Genomic DNA, 16,239 nt, shown 5'->3' on the forward strand with positions numbered 1-16,239 from the left:
GGGAGGCGGGGCCTGGACTTCCCGGTTCCGCAGAGGCAGGCTGCGTCCTTACGCAGCACGTAGGAGCGGGGGTGGGGCAGGCGGCCGGGCAGGCGGCGGAGGCGCGGGGCCTGCTGCCGCCGGCACCATGGCCAAGACCGTGGCCTATTTCTACGACCCCGACGTGGGCAACTTCCACTACGGTGAGGGAGCAAGGTTGTACGCGAGGAGCTTCGGGACGCGGAGGTTTCGAGGCGGGGGCTATAACTCCGGCGTCGGGAACTGACGAACTCTCTTCTCCCACCCCCAGGGGCAGGGCACCCTATGAAGCCCCATCGCTTGGCATTGACCCATAGTTTGGTCCTTCACTACGGTCTCTATAAGAAGATGATCGTGAGTCTCGCGATCGCTGCTGGGTATTGAGGGTGCGGGCGAGCTGTGTGGTCCTAGGATAGGTGGGCTGCCCTGAATGCACCAAGTGCGACCCACCCTTGGGGTGGGGGGCAGGGTGGATGGAAGGAGCCAGGAACACCCGCCATATGCAGAATGTAGGTGGATGGATCCACCGGCCTGATGGGAGTTACTTTTTCACCTTAGGTCGGCCACCCTTTGACCTCAGGTAGACCAACCTCTGGCCTGTGGTTAGGGTGGAGTGGGGCTGGTTTGACGAGAGAAGGTGTTTTCCTCCCCAGCATCTTAGGATGTGGGCAGTGCTGTGGCTTCAGGAGAGAGGGGCTGGATCACTTTATCTGGATGTGGGTGTTCCCACCGCAGTTCTCACCCTTTCTTTGCCACCTCTCTCCACCTCCAAGGAGCTAGAGCTCCAGGGAGGATTGTGTAGCCCTGTGTGCAAATGTGTATGTGTGTGTGGAAGAGAGCGGGAGATGTCCTGGTATTTCCTTATCAACTTAGAATACCCCCCACAGGGTTCTACTTAATTGCTACTCAATCCTCCATCTCCCAGATATGCACATGGAGATAGACAATCCCCAACTTGGAATTTATAGTTGTGATAGGCGATTATAACAGTTAAGCTCAGCCCTCATGCGTCACAAGGGGAATTAGTCAACAATATGAATGAATGTTGTCCACTGTTTGTGCTGAGGCACCGACAGTGAATTAGCTTTAGAAAAGACTGAGGTGAGGTTAGTGCATGAATCTGAAGCCCTTGAAATTGTTTGCTGGTACATACCTGTGTGCATTTTCTGGGGAGAGAAGCTTTTTGTTCTTGCCCAATTTCTCAAGAAGTGTGTGAACCCCCCAAAAGATAATAAATCTCTGGCTTAGCACCTTGGCACCCCGGGGTTTTAATTAGAAGGTTGTCATATATCCCATATTATTTAACTCTAAAATTCAGGATTCATAGAAGAGAGAGGATGGAATCAGAGCCAGGGGGAGGAGATGAGTATGGATAGAATAAAAAAAGAGGAGATCCAGGGAACGGGGTAGGTGGATCAGGGCTCAAGGTTGAGAAGGTGGGGAAAGGTTGGGCTGGAGGTGGGAAGGAGTAGGCAAGTGCACTGTTCTTTCGGAGACTTGATCATAGTACCCCACCTGGCTAATCAGAGCCTCTCTTCTTCACTGACCTTTGCTTAATAGAATAACAAGGATTGGAGGGGTGAGGGGACTGCTGATGTGTGTGAATTTGGACAGTCCACCCGGCTGGGTTCAGTGTGGGCAGTCTCAGGCCGATGAATGGGACTGATCTCGCCTGGGTTCACCTTATGTTTCCATCCCGAGGTCTTCAAGCCGTACCAGGCCTCCCAGCATGACATGTGCCGCTTTCATTCTGAGGACTACATCGACTTCTTGCAGAGAGTCAGCCCCACCAATATGCAAGGCTTCACCAAGAGCCTTAATGCCTTCAACGTGGGCGATGACTGGTGAGGGGAGAACTGGGATTTTTAATGCCAGCCATATAGGAGAACACTTGAGTGAGGTCTTGTGGCAGCAGTGGGAACATATGAAGGGGGTCCTATTTGTCAGTGAATCATGATTTACTCATTTGTTTATTCAACAAGTATTGGTCATTTGCTCTAGGCCAGGCCCTGTGCTAAGTGCTGGCAATGCAATGATACATAACAACAAATTTTAATATTACAGTTGTGCTAAGTCCTGTGAAGGAGAGGTAGGTGGCTGGCTGTGAGTGTATATGCAGGAGAATTACCCATCTTGGGAGTGGGCTGGTCAGTAGAGGCTAGAGGATGTAATGGAGATTGAGGTGAGATCTGAAGAAAGAGTAGGAGATAATTAGGTGGAAGGTGGTTGGGAGGATGGGGGTGAGGGCAGGAATGTTGTGGAAATTAGATACAACATATGCTGAGGGTTTACGAGAGGTTGGTGTGTCACTCATTTGAGGAACAGAAAAAAGGTCATTCACTGAATATGAAAAGGAAAGTGATCTGAATCAAGGCTAAAGAGATGGGCAGGGCCTTTAAAAATTAAATAGCCCTATTTTGATTTGGGGTTCTTATCCCTAGAGTAGAGGGAAATTATCAAAGTGTTCTAAAAGCAAGAGAGTGATTTACATTGAGAGAGGTTTACATTGAGCTTTATCATATGAAGAAGACTCAGAGGCCCTGTGGGGAAGGGAAGATAACAAAGATAAACCAATATCCTTGCTTACATCCTCTCATATATTCATGAAAATGTAGTGATCATAACAGCTACCATTTACTCAACTTATTTTTAGACTTTTTTTAGGAAAATTTCAAATGTTTCTGAAAGAATAATACAGTGAATTCCCATATATCTGTCACCACCTGTAACACTTAGAGCAAATGGCCATTCTTACTTCATCTGCATCCCAGATTAGTGTTGTTGTTTTTTTTTTTTTAGGAGAGAGGTGGGGAGCAAGTGAGCAGGGGCGGGGTGGGGGTAGGCAGAGGAAGAGAGAGAATCTTAAGCAGGCTCCATGCCCAGCTCAGAGCCCAATAGGGACGTGGGCAGACACAGGACTTGATGCCAGCTGGATTTCACGACCCTGAAATCATGACCTGAGCCAAAATCAGGAGTCCAACTCTTAACTGACTGAGCCACCCAAGTGCCCCCGCATCCCAGGTTATTTTAAAGCAAATCTCAGATGTCACATTTTTTAACTGTAAATATTTTATTGTGTGTCTCTAAATGATACTCTTAAAAACATACATGCACACACTCAACATTGTCATTATCACACCTAAAAACTTGACAGTAATCCTTAATATCATCATATTTGCAATCAGTATTCAAATTTCTCCAACTGCGTCCTGATTTTTTCTTTTTTGCAGTTGATGTATTTAGGATGTAAACAAGGTCCATACATTGTATTTGGCTGATACATCTCTTAAGGTTTTTTTTTTTTTTTTAAGATTTTTTTTTTTATTTATTTGAGAGAGAGAGAGAATGAGAGATAGAGAGCATGAGAGGGAAGAGGGTCAGAGGGAGAAGCAGATTCCCCGCTGAGCAGGGAGCCTGATGCGGGACTCGATCCCGGGACTCGAGGATCATGACCTGAGCCGAAGGCAGTCGCTTAACCAACTGAGCCACCCAGGCGCCCCTCTCTTAAGGTTTTTAGTCTATAGTGTTTCCTTCTCTACCTTGAATTTCTTCCTTTTTTTTTTTTTTTAAGATTTTATTTATTTATTTTGAGAGACAGAGTGAGCGGGTGAGAGAGAGAACACAAGTGGAGGGAGGGGCAGAAGGAGAGGGAGAAGCAGACTCCCTGCTGAGCAGGGTGCCCAATGTGGGGCTCGATTCCCGGACCCTGGAATCATGACCTGAGCTGAAGGCAGACATTTAACTGAGCCACCCATGCGCCCCTCTACCTTGAATTTATTTCTTGAAGAAACCAAGCTATTGGTCCTATAGAGTTTCCTACAACAGCTACTATTTATTGCGTGCTTACTCTGTTCTGAGGTTTGCTGGTATACCCACTTCATTCTCACACCAACAGTGAGATGTAATAGTCCTTTGCCTTAATTTAGGCATAAGGAAACCAAAATTTGAGGAGATTTAGGTAACTAACCTGAGTTACAAAACTAATCAGTGGAAGTGGCAGGTTTCAGATCTAGAAACCTGGTTTTTAAACACTACACTGTTTCCCTGAAGATCCTACCAATAGAAGCACTCTGAGCTGGAAGATAGAAGGTTGGCATTGAGCACCTTTCCAGGCTTATCCCTAAACCCCTGCTTGCACAGGATACCTTCCTGGAATGCCCTTTGTTCCTCATTCAACCTCTCCAAGACCTTCCTGGCCTTCACACCACCTTCAAGCTTCACACCACTAAACCTTTCTTGACCACACCAGGCGCAGAGGTCTGTCCTGTACACACTGCCCTAGTCATTTGGTGTTTAGTTGCATGCTATCTTGGGAGGTTTGGTGTTTTGTTATTGCTGCTACTGTTAGGCACAGAGGTCTGTCCTGTACACACCGCCCTAGTCATTTGGTGTTTAGTTGCATGCTATCTTGGGAGATTTCTTGGTTTTTTGTTATTGCTGCTACTGTTGTTTCTGAGCTCACTTTACAGGTGTGGGAATGCAGAGTCCGCCGTCAGGCCCCAACTGGGGCTCTGTAACTGCTCTGTGCAGTTAGGGAATACTACCACTCGGCCCTTGGCACTGCATCAGTTGTGCTGTTAGACTTAAGCTACAATCATGCTTATCTGTGTATTTCAGCGGAGAATCAGGGATTTTCCCTTTTAATTAATTTCTGATTGTTTTCAAATTAATCTAATATAAAAAGCCCAGTTATACTGCAAGGCTTTTAATGGAAAAAAAAAACCCAACAGTCCCATATCTATGCCTCCCACTCAAATCCCTCTCCCCAGAGGCAGCAACTTTCAGCTCCTTTAGCTATTTTTTCTGGTATTTATTTTTGGGTTTCAAAGCAATGATCCCAACCTACTACTGTTACTAATAATCTATAATACTTAATGCCTACTCTGTGTCAGGTACTATTTTAAATGCTTCACAGGCATTAGGTCATTTAATCTCATCAATCTCTGTGAATCAGGGTCTCTTTACTGCCTCCTTTTCACAGATGAGGACACTTAGGCACAGAAACTATAAACAGTTTACCCAATCTCATGATCATTTGTAGGTGTTTTTTTGTTTGTTTGTTTGTTTGTTTTAAAGATTTTATTTATTTAACACAGAGAGAGCGAGGGCAGGAACACAAGCAGGGGCAGTGGGAGAGGGAGAAGCAGGCTTCCCGCGGAGCAGGGAGCCCAATGTGGGGCTCGATCCCAGGACCCTGGGATCATGACCTGAGCCGAGGGCAGATGCTTAACGACCGAGCCACCCAGGCACCCCAAAAATGTGTGACTCTTAAAGAATGTTATTGAACATTGTGTTAAAATATGATATGCATAAAAGAATCTTTAAAGAGAAACAAAGTTTATGTTCCCTTTCAAATTATTTCCTTTTTGGCATGTGTGATTAAGTACCTAGAAGCTGCCTACTTTTCTCCGCAACCAGGATACAAACTCCCTGACAGAGTTAAATGCTTTTTTACTTCCCATCCATTGCCTTACACAGGGCTTGGTACATGGTCCAAAATATTTGCTGAATAAATTTGCAGATAACTTAGGGGCTGGGAGAAGTTTTCTGAAGAATGGAGGCTGGAGGGGTTTGGAGTCGGGAGAGGTGTAGGAGGGCCTAGACAGAGGTAAAGGACTCTGACTCGCTTCTCTTCCTTGTAGCCCAGTGTTTCCCGGGCTCTTTGAGTTCTGTTCCCGTTACACAGGCGCATCTCTGCAAGGAGCAACCCAGCTGAATAACAAGGTGACCATGGCCCTGAGTCCTGTTCTCTCTTTCCTGCGGGTCCTTCCAACTCAAGGCCTTAACCCTGACCCTGAGCTTCCAGCTTTGGGGGTGAGCAAGGAGGACTGTGAGTTGGGTGTTTGTTTTTCAGATCTGTGATATTGCCATTAACTGGGCTGGTGGTCTGCACCATGCCAAGAAGTTTGAGGTGAGTGAGGAGGTGATGGGCGAGACAATGACTGCCTTAGTCTAGGTGGTTGGGATGACACCAGGGGGCAGCTGGGTAGAGGAATTGTTACTGTCATTGTAAGACCACTGTCTCACCATAGGCCTCTGGCTTCTGCTATGTCAATGACATTGTGATTGGCATCCTGGAGCTGCTCAAGTAAGTAGCCTGGGAGGAGATGGAGGGACTTATGAGACCCGTGGCTGAGGAGGTATCTCACACTGTGCTGGCCCTGACCCGTTCCTCCAACCCCCACACTAGCTTCTCCACAGTTCTTAATGCTTTACTCAGACTACCTCTCCCGTGCTCTGCTGCAGACTCCCTGCTGCCTGCTCACATTTCAGTCTTCTCTGCACATCCCTCTCCTGTCCCTGCCTCCAGGCTGGAGTCCCAGGGTTGCCCGTAGGGAACTGGTGGTATTAGGTTTCAGGTGACTTGGGCTTAAGTAGACTCTTCATAATTCCAAACCTTGTTTTGGGAGGAGTGGGTTGGGGGTTTTCTTGTGGGGGTTCCACTCTACCTCAGACCCTGGCTTGGCTCTCATCCCAGGTACCACCCTCGGGTGCTCTACATTGATATTGACATCCACCATGGTGATGGAGTTCAGGAAGCCTTCTACCTCACTGACCGGGTGATGACAGTCTCCTTCCACAAATATGGAAACTACTTCTTTCCTGGCACAGGTATGGGAATAGGGATAATCATCCTCTTCACACCCTCGGCTCTTTCCTGTGACAGCCTCCTGCTCAGCCTTCAGATCTTGGCTCAGGTGGCTTCTCCTCAGAGAGGTGTATCCTGACCACCGCAGTTAAGGTGATCCCTCCTTCCCCGTTTCTCTGTCATGTCACTGTGCTTGCCTCTCTCAGAGCACTCACTGCTGTTTGAATTTTGTTTTGTTTACTGTCTCCCTCATCATGCCCACCGCCCAAGAATATAAGCTTGGTGGGATTTCATTCATTTCGTTAGTTCCATCTATTGCTGTATCCCCAGTGCCTAGTGCAGAGGTTGGCTCATAGTAGGCCCTCAAAAATTATCTGTTGAATGAATGCAAGCCACAAGAGACTAAGTGTCTCTAGGGAATGTGTGGTGGAGGTACATAGATGTAGTGAGAGGCCCTCAGTGTATGGATTGAAATTGAAGCAGCTGGATTTGGGTGCCCCCTGTGTATAGCTCCTAACCCCTACTCTCCACTTGCCTATAGGTGATATGTATGAAGTTGGAGCAGAGAGTGGCCGCTACTACTGTCTCAATGTGCCCTTGCGGGATGGCATTGATGACCAGAGTAAGTATTGAGGTCATTTCCCTGCTTACTAGGCCCCTTCTTCCTCTCCTTGAATTAACCTCTTCTGCCTGGTATTGTTTACTGTTGGGCCAGGTGTCCTTAAGGAAGAATGGCCTTCAGAGGGACCATGAACCCCCCGGAAATTGTATGCAACATATCATGTGTATGTGCATTTTTCTGGGGAAAGGGTCATTAGCTTTCATCAGTCACTCAAAGTGGTCTGGGACCCCATCCAGCTGTTCAGAACCAATGATTTGGTTCTTGGGGTTGCCCCCTTTCCTGGGCTACATGCTCTCTCAACCCCTTTTTTCTTTTGTTCCCTGTCTCCCCATCCCCTTGGGGTGCCAGGTGCCCATCTTTGGCCCTCTCCCAGGTTACAAGCACCTTTTCCAGCCGGTTATCAACCAGGTGGTGGACTTCTACCAACCCACGTGCATTGTGCTCCAGGTAATACTGCCAGTGCCTCCTCAAGAGGGCTCTGCCTGGGCTTAGGGGAAGAGATCCGGGAGGGGGATAGCCCCTGCGTTTATTGGGGAACGGAAGTGAAGGACATCTGAGACGTTCTGATCAGTTATCTCACTGCAGCTGCCTGGGGTTTTGCTTTTTGCAGTGTGGAGCTGACTCCCTGGGCTGTGATCGTTTGGGCTGCTTCAACCTCAGCATTCGAGGACATGGGTGAGACCTGCCCTCCTTCTCTGCCCCTAGGTTTTCAAGTGGCTTTGGGCCTCAGTACATGGAGTGGGGGTAGTTGGGGAAAGGGCCATAGGAAGAGGAGAGAGAGAGTCACTCCCAAGCAGCGAGAAGGGCCCATGCAGAGGCACTGAGACAGGGAAGAGCTGGTGTTGCCAGCGAGGAGATGAAGTCAAAGTGGTGAGCCGACAACATGGGGAGCAAGCTGGAGATGGTTTGACGTGAGGCCTAAGAAGTTGGCCATGGTGAGGTCATGCAGAGCCATTAGACCCTGGTGAGAAGTCTGGATTGTATTTCAAATATGATGGGAAACTGCTGGAAGATTTTAAACAGGGAAGGGACATGATCCAATTGATGTTTTAAAGCGATTGCTCTGTCTGCTGAATGGAGGAAGGTTTGGGTTGGGGGTCGGGACAGGCGTGGGAGTGGGACGGCCAGTTAGGAAGCTGTTGGTGTTGTCCAGAGGCAGATGTGGTGCCTGGGCTTAGGTGGAGGTGGTGGCCAATGAGAAGTAGGTGATTGGAGTTATATTGTGGAGGCTGGAGCTGACCGCACTTGCTGGTGCTTTGATGAGAATAGTTGATTAGCAGATGAGGTGCCAGGGTGAGTGTTGAGCTGGAGAGAGGTGGGAATGCCCTTTATGTTTCAATTTTTACTGAGACACAACGTATAGACAATAAAGTACACATAGCTCAAGAGTATAACTCAGTGAATTTCACTACCTTTTCTAGTTCCCTTGTGCTCTTTCTAGGCAATACCTAGAGACATATACTTTGGCTTTTGATTATTTCCTCCAGCCATTCCTCTGGTTCCTTTTAACAGGGAATGTGTCGAATATGTCAAGAGCTTCAATATCCCTCTACTGGTGCTAGGTGGTGGTGGCTATACTGTTCGAAATGTTGCCCGCTGCTGGTGAGCATGCTCCCTGATTTTCCTCCTCCCTCTTGTCCAGTGTGAGTTGGTGAGCTGGGGGCTCCCTGAGAGATGGCCAGGTGAGCCCTTCAGCCCACTTGCTCAGCCTAGCCCACTCTGCTGTTTGGTTTCAGGACATATGAAACATCACTGCTGGTAGAAGAAGCCATTAGTGAGGAGCTTCCCTATAGTGGTAAGGACCACTCCCTGCTACCCCACAGCAGGAGACATTCTCAGAAGACCCCAGAATGGCCTGATTTGTTTTTTGTTTGTTTTTTAAAGATTTTATTTACTTATTTGAAAGAGAGCACAGGTGGGGGGTGAGGAGGGACAGAGGAAGAGGGAGAAGCAGACTCCCCGCTGAGCAGGAAGCCCAGTGTGGGACTTGATCCCAGGACCCTGAGATCATGACCTGAGCTGAAGGCAGATGCTCAACGGACTGAGCCACCCAGGCGCCCCCAGAATGGCCTGATTTGAAGGCAGATGGAAATTTAAAAAAATTTTTTTTTTTTATTACAGATGGGAAATTTGACACTCCAGGAGCTCTGCAGACTAAATCGCTGAGTTCAGAGCAGGGAAAAGATTAGACAGCTATTATGCAGGGGTTTGGGATGGGAAGGAAATCGATTGGGAAGTCTTGGGACCTGCCTGTCTCTGTCTGAGCCATGTCTTCTCTTCTAATTTCCCTTTCCCTGCTTAGAATACTTTGAGTACTTTGCCCCGGACTTCACGCTCCATCCAGATGTCAGTACCCGCATCGAGAATCAGAACTCACGCCAGGTCAGCAGCTTGGAGAAGTTGAACATAAGGGTGGGGAGGGCCTAGGAGAGGTTCAGGATATGGGAAATTGGAGAAACCAGAGAAGAGAAAAAAGTTCTCAGCTATCACTATCACTGTTATCAGCTAGGAGGCGGCGCAGGTTAAAGTAGAGGCAGTCCGGGTTGGGATCCAGTTATCAGGTGAGGGAATTAGAACTAGGACGGTGGGGGTGGAAGGCAGCTAGACGGGTGGATGCTCTGGGAATCACTCGCTCTCTGTTCCAAATCCCCAACCAGTATTTGGACCAGATCCGCCAGACAATCTTTGAAAACCTGAAGATGCTGAACCATGCACCCAGCGTCCAGATTCATGATGTGCCCGCAGACCTCCTGACCTATGACAGAACTGATGAGGCTGATGCAGAGGAGAGGGGTCCTGAGGAGAACTATAGCAGGTCTGGGGCAGCGACTTGAGAGCAGGGGCTTCCAGCAGGCTTGTCGGGGAAGTGAGGAGGGAAAAAAGTAAATTGGAAGGCATTAGCTTAATCGACCCTGGCTTACTTGCTTTAGTATGCCTACTCCTTGGTCTCTTGTAATCCCCACTCTTTCTGTGTGTGTGTGTGCGCCATCAATAAGTAATATATTTATTGTCAACATTTTAAACAGCACCAAAATATGTTAAGCTTGCATTCACACAATCCCTGACCAGTTCCACAAAGTAACCACTATTAATGGTTTGATTTATATCTTTTCAAATAGATTTTTTTAATCGGTTTTAAGTATACTATTCAGCATGCACGTAGGAACACAAATGCACATACACACTCATTCTTAGAGTTTGTGCATCTTTTTTTTTTAAATGCAAGTTGGACCATTCTGTATAGGTTGCTCTACAATTTACAACGGGTTCTTTTTTTTTTTTTAACACTGTATTTTTCTATGTCATTATATATAGATCTGCTTCATTATTTTATCAGCTGTATAATATTAACCAAGTACCATTGATGGCATTTATATTATTTACCATTTTTTCACCATTACAAAGAATGTGGCCCTGAAACCCCTTTCATAGATGCACATATTCCCAGAATTGTTTCTGCTTAGGTCAAAGGCTGTGTGCACTAAAATTGTTTGTATCTGCTGCCAAATTGCCTTCCAAACAATCTGTAACAGTTTATAATCTTTTGAGCATTTTACTCCTTCCAGGTTCAGAGCTAGACAGGCCACTGCTCACATACTGCCCTCTAAGGCCTTTTGATTTCTTTCCTCTGTTCATTTTTTCAGATACAATAATTACATTGTGGTTATTTTTTTTAAATCTTTATTTTTCTGAGATACATACTAAAATATTTACAGATGCATTGAATTAGGAAAAAAAGAGGTTAGGATAGAGGTGTTGTTGTTTTTTTTTTAATCCCAGAATAGGCTTTTCTGAAAAATGAAGGGGAAAGACAACAGAACACAGAAGTGGAGAAACAGATGTACTTAATGGAGAACAGATATCCGTACATGGCTGAGGGATAACCACAGCTGGACACTTGCACCTCCCATGCAGTGTTAGAGGTTTGAGCTGACTCTGCTGCAGAGTCACATGGCCTTCTCAGACCCTTCCAGACTCTGCTTCTCTGTATTAATTAATACAGAGGTCAGCTTCCATATCTCTCCTTTAGACCTGAGCTTTACTACTTGGACCTTTGGGACCAGTCCATTCCTTCTCCTCCATGAACACCTCCTTATTGAGGAAGTATCTGAACATCTGGCCTAAGGATTCCTTTTTAACATCTCACCTCCTTGTCAACTTCTTCAGGTCTCTGAAGCTTGACTTCTAGAAATTGATTTTTTTAATTTTTATTTATTTATTTATTTAAAGATTTTATTTATTTATTTGGCAGAGAGATACACAGCAAGAGAGGTAACACAAGCAGGGGGTGTGGGAGAGGGAGAAACAGGCTTCCCGCTGAGCAGGGAACCTGATGCGGGGCTCGATCCCAGGACCCTGGGATCATGACTCGAGCCGAAGGCAGACGCCTAACAACCGAGCCACCCAAGCGCCCCTAGAAATAGATTTTTTTTAAAAACCTGTTTTCAATTACTCCTTTTGGCAAAGTTTGGCTTTTTCATCTCTGGTTCTAGGCTGGTATCTGGGCCTAGTGTCTGTACAGTACCACGCCCTCTCAAGAGCCAGCAGAAGCTCAGGCCTCCTCCTGCCTTGAACCCTCCCTCACTGTCAGACCACCTACCAAGTTCCTGTTCTTTGATGCCTATAGCTCCAACTTGCATATCACTTGCAGAGTATTAATAATAGGAGTTATGACTTTTTGTGGGTTTGCTAAGAACCAGACTCAATAGTAAATGCATTATATTAAAACGTACATATCATCATGTCGTCATTCTGCTGTCATCAGACAATCCTGAGAGGTGGCTGTTAACCTTAAATTACCAGAGGAGGAATCTAAGGCTCAGAGAGGTTAAGTAACTTGCCAGAGGTCCTACGGCTAGTTAAATACCAGGGCTGGGAATCAAACCTGAGTCTCTGACTCCACACCTCCACACCTGAGGTACTCAGAGGTAACTGAGACATTGCTTACCAGGCAGATAGGACCTTTCCTGACTTTGTTTCCCAGCTTCTCTTTGATGACTTTCTCCCTTCTTTCTTCGTTATTAGCTGTGGGCAAGGTAATTCAGTTTTCAGTTGTTTGTGTTCTCCCAAAGAAGAGTTTTCCAAAAAGAAAGAAATCAGTATTGAGTACTTACTGGGCTCTGTGTTGCTTTCACATCCCTTCACTCGCTCCCCCACTTACAACTCTCCCTTTCCATTGCTCTTGGAACAAAACTCCTTTCTCTGACCATGGCTTTAAAAGACGTGCTGGTGCTTCCCTACGTCCATGGTGTCATCTGTAACTACTCCCCTCCTCGCACACCGCTTCCTGCCATCCTGGCCTCTGTGCTCTTACTGGAATACGTCAGACTCCCTCCAACTCTGTACTTAGCTTTCTTGCAGCTCAGAATGGGCTTCCTGAGATCTCTGCCTGGCCAGCTCCGTCTCAGACTTGAAGTCTTACCTTCCTAAAACAGCTGTCTCTAATAATTCTGCCTGAAATTTACCCTTTTCCTCCCTTCACTCTCGGTCACATCCCTTCATTTCATTTTGTCAGAGCACTTGCCACCATGGGAAATTACCATCTTTATTTATTTATTTTGTTAGTTGTTGTCAGTCTTGTTTATTCGGTAAGTTTTTTGAGGAAAGGCAGAAATTTTATCCAGCTTACTCTCTGCTGTATCGCTGTGGCTTGTGATGGTGGCTGGCACAGAGTGTCTTTCCATAAATGTTTACTGACTGCATGAGTGGATGGGTTGGATAGCAACCAGTATCTTCCAACAGGAGAGGAGTGGTTCCTCGACAAAAGGGGCCTAAAAAGTGGTTCCAGAGAGGGTAGCTGTGTGGGAGAAAATGAGAACTTGGAGAATAGGACCCTGATTTGTCTCCGTTGCTTTGCAGGCCAGAGGCACCCAACGAGTTCTATGATGGAGACCATGACAATGATAAGGAAAGCGACGTGGAGATTTAAGAGCAGCTGGGCTTGCTCTGTCCCAAGGAATTCCTTTTTACCTCTTGTTTGGGCAGGAGGGAAAAGATGTGGCGCTCCAAGGCCTGGACGATCACTTTCCGGGCTTTTACCAATGCTGGAAGAAGGTTTGGAGACCACATCTGGTTTTTGAACCAACTATCCCCTTTCCTCTTCTTCCCAAGGCCTGACAATGGTACTTATTAGGGATTGGACGGGAGCAAGGATAACTTCCTCTAGGACATCTTGGGCAGTGGGCCCTAGAGGCTGGTCCCAGCCACTTTGGCCCCCTTACTCCTTCCCTGCTTCCCTCCAACCCAGAGACTTTTAGGGATGAAGGTGTAGACAGGGCTGACTTTGCCTCTGACTTTCTCCTTTCCTGGGTTCTCCTACTACAGGCCTTGTTTCCAGTGCAGGTGAAGAGTGAGGGATTTTGGGGGGCTCTGGCTCCCTAACACCTTAACCCCCGATGATGGGAAGTACGGTTTTGAGTCCGGGGAGGATGTGAAAATGTCCTGTTCTAACTTTTGGCTTTGTGTCCATTTTATCACTGTTTTTATCCAATAAACCAAGTTGGTATTTTTTGTACCTTTTGCTTTCCTGGGAATATTCTCTTTTTTCTTTTTTTTTTTTTTTAAGATTTTATTTATTTATTTGACAGAGAGAGACACAGCGAGAGAGGGAACACAAGCAGGGAGAGTGGGAGAGGGAGAAGCAGGCTTTCCGCGGAGCAGAGAGCCCGATGCGGGGCTCGATCCCAGGACCCTGGGATCATGACCTGAGCCTAAGGCAGCCACTTAACGACTGAGCCACCCAGGCGCCCCTCCTGGGAATATTCTTAATTCTTGCTAGCTGACTGTGTATGAAGGAGAAGGAAGGGGGGTGATGTTGTATGTAATAAAAATCATAGTTAACATTCATTCAGCACTTATGTTAGGCCCTGTGTATGCATTCTACGTGGATTGTGTTACTCATATTAAGGAGTTAATAGAGCATTCTAGTTACCAGTTAGACAAACCTGGGCAGATTACTGGCTTAAGAGAGGGAGTAGAAGATGAGTTCAGGTTTTTGAACCTGGGTGTTTGAAATGGTGTGATGCTAGTTGGTGAAGATACATTGGGATAAAACATGTCAAGTGCTTAGCACAGTGCCCGACATAAGTAGTTGCTCATTATCTTAATGTGTATGTGAAGAGTGATGGTAGATACTATAGTAACCACAAATGTGAACCTTTCCCTGACGCAGTCTATAATCCAGTAAGGAGTGAGATAAATGTTATAGAAGATGTAGACAGTGGTATGAGAAGGAAGAGTGATAGATGGATCACTCCTTCCATGTTTTGATCCTGTCTTGTCTGTCAGTACTCTAGCTTAGAAAGTAAGTAGTTTTTTAACTGTTTTGGACAAACTGAGTTTGAAGTGTGGGCCGGACAGTTCTTTGCAGCTTTCTGTCGGGTGATTAGAAAATGGAACACAACCAGCTTTATGAGGCAGCCAGCATTGGAGAGTCCCTATAATATCCCAGGCCCCAGACTGAGCACCGGGGTCTCAGAGATGTTGAGTCACTGACTCTGCCGTCCAGGAACATATATTTGAAATCTTTCTCCAGCTGCGGGTAAGATAAGTAAGTCCATACTTTGAGGGCCTACCAGGTGCCACTAACTTTTCACAAGAGGAACAGATGTAGGTGGAAGAATGGATGAAATTATTGAGGGAGAAATCAAGCTGGTCAATCAAAGAACACTCTTGGAGAACACCTGCTTTTTTCACTCAGGTTTGGTTTATGTCAGTAGGAAATCTTGGTCAAACAGGACTTCCCAGACTAACCTGGGTTTAAATTTTTTACCATTTATATGTCCTTGGGCAAGTCACTTTAACTCCTGGAAGTCCAGATTTTCTATCTGTAAAGTGGTGAGACTAGTGGAATCTATCACACGACAATGTGAAGATTCAGTGAGGAAAAACAGGAGTTTTACATAGAGCCTGGCTTAGAGCAAGTGCATGGTAAATGGTAATTATTATTACTGTGTAGTCACATGTTGGCAATAGTTTTTCAGATTAAAAAACAAAACTAGAAAATAGCAGACCTGTGATTCAAAAGTAGGTAATGTAACTCCAGGGCTAGTTGAGTTCCAGTCTAGCACTTGCTCTGGACCAAGCTCTGTTTTTGGCTCAGAGCTTTCAATAAATGATAGCTGTCCCTTTTAAATTTTTGCATGTGCTCCACTGATAGTGCACACATAAAAATTGTATTATCCTCGAAAGACTGGCACTGGATTTTCGACCAAGACGACACTTCTCTTATTTGATTTTTGGTTCACCTGGTCTAGGATGTGAGAGGGTCTAGGCTTCACAGCCACGTGGGCACTGTGTGGGAGCGGGGAGGCCTGCGCCACGCAGACCGCCAGGTGGCGCCATTCCGGGTTGAGGCCGCGGAGTTGCACCGCCTACACAGCCCCCCCCCACGTGGGTCCGAATGGTTAGGCCCGCCGGGCAGGTAGCTTGCTTCCGCGGCTTCCCTCCACCCCCTCCCTTCCCCCATTGGTAGGAGCTGCGGGTCCGGGCGGAAGTGGGGCAGGCGGGCGGGAGCGAGGCGTCGCCGTTGTATATTCATGAGGCGCGCGCAGGCCGGCATACTAATGAGGCGGGGCGCGGCGGCCGGCTGAGGAGCTGCTGGGCGGCGGCGGCGGCGCGGCGGCGGCAGCGGCGGCGGCGGGGCGGGAGTTGCGGGGCGGGAGCCGCGTAGGCGCGGGGTCATCTGCCAGGGCGAACCTGGACATGGAGCCGCTCGGCGGGGGCCAGGGTCCCGGCCGCGGGACCCGGGACAAGAAGAAGGGCCGGAGCCCGGACGAGCTGCCTGCGGCGGGCGGCGACGGCGGCAAATCCAAGAAATTTGTGAGTGCCCCTCCCACCCGGTTTCCTCAGCCTGGCCCCGTAACCGCCCTCCGGTCCACAGAGACCCCCACAGCCGGCCCCAGGGGTGCACGCCAGTCTCTAGGGAGCCGCCCCCGCGCCTCTCTTTCTCGGTTTGCTGGGTCCCGGGCTCCACAGTCCGACATCCTACCCCTCCAGGACCTCGGGAAAC

At 47.4% G+C, this 16,239-nt stretch overlaps 2 protein-coding genes across 5 annotated transcripts in view; both read left to right on the forward strand.

The window, feature by feature from the left end:
- The first annotated feature begins 25 nt into the window (after positions 1–25).
- Positions 26–13,743, forward strand: HDAC3 (histone deacetylase 3). Of its 2 annotated transcripts, none has more exons than XM_025852152.2 (15): positions 26–182; positions 290–372; positions 1,720–1,862; positions 5,661–5,742; positions 5,873–5,929; positions 6,051–6,106; positions 6,497–6,630; positions 7,149–7,229; positions 7,603–7,676; positions 7,840–7,904; positions 8,742–8,831; positions 8,966–9,024; positions 9,532–9,611; positions 9,887–10,044; positions 13,089–13,743. In XM_025852152.2, exons 1-15 carry the CDS (start codon positions 128–130, stop codon positions 13,156–13,158), a joined length of 1,287 nt encoding a protein of 428 aa, XP_025707937.1. In that variant the 5' UTR covers positions 26–127; the 3' UTR covers positions 13,159–13,743. The 2 variants fall into 2 exon arrangements, with proteins under 2 accessions (XP_025707937.1, XP_073761645.1); XM_073905544.1 differs by having other exon boundaries at positions 64–195.
- A 2,125-nt stretch (positions 13,744–15,868) lies between these two features.
- Positions 15,869–16,239, forward strand: part of DIAPH1 (diaphanous related formin 1) — a 108,217-nt gene continuing 107,846 nt past the window's right edge. For 2 of the 3 annotated variants that reach the window (XM_025852279.2, XM_025852283.2), the window contains exon 1: positions 15,870–16,049. In XM_025852279.2, the coding sequence (XP_025708064.1) occupies positions 15,933–16,049 (117 nt within the window). In that variant the 5' untranslated portion in view covers positions 15,870–15,932. Of the gene's footprint in view, positions 16,050–16,239 lie in introns of all 3 variants that reach the window. The other variant, XM_073905545.1, reaches the window with a different exon arrangement.

This window comes from Callorhinus ursinus, unplaced genomic scaffold (genome assembly GCF_003265705.2).
Source record: "Callorhinus ursinus isolate GAN/ISIS: 27379988/994484 unplaced genomic scaffold, GSC_fseal_2.0 scaffold23, whole genome shotgun sequence".
NCBI lineage: Eukaryota > Metazoa > Chordata > Mammalia > Carnivora > Otariidae > Callorhinus > Callorhinus ursinus.

Excerpts from the sequence above, each read along its gene's own strand:
- HDAC3 (XM_025852152.2), top strand. The coding sequence starts at position 128 with ATGGCCAAGACCGTGGCCTATTTCTACGACCCCGACGTGGGCAACTTC. Across the intron at positions 5,930-6,050 it reads ACCATGCCAAGAAGTTTGAG|GCCTCTGGCTTCTGCTATGT; the intron begins GTGAGTGAGGAG and ends GTCTCACCATAG. Across the intron at positions 7,905-8,741 it reads CTCAGCATTCGAGGACATGG|GGAATGTGTCGAATATGTCA; the intron begins GTGAGACCTGCC and ends TCCTTTTAACAG.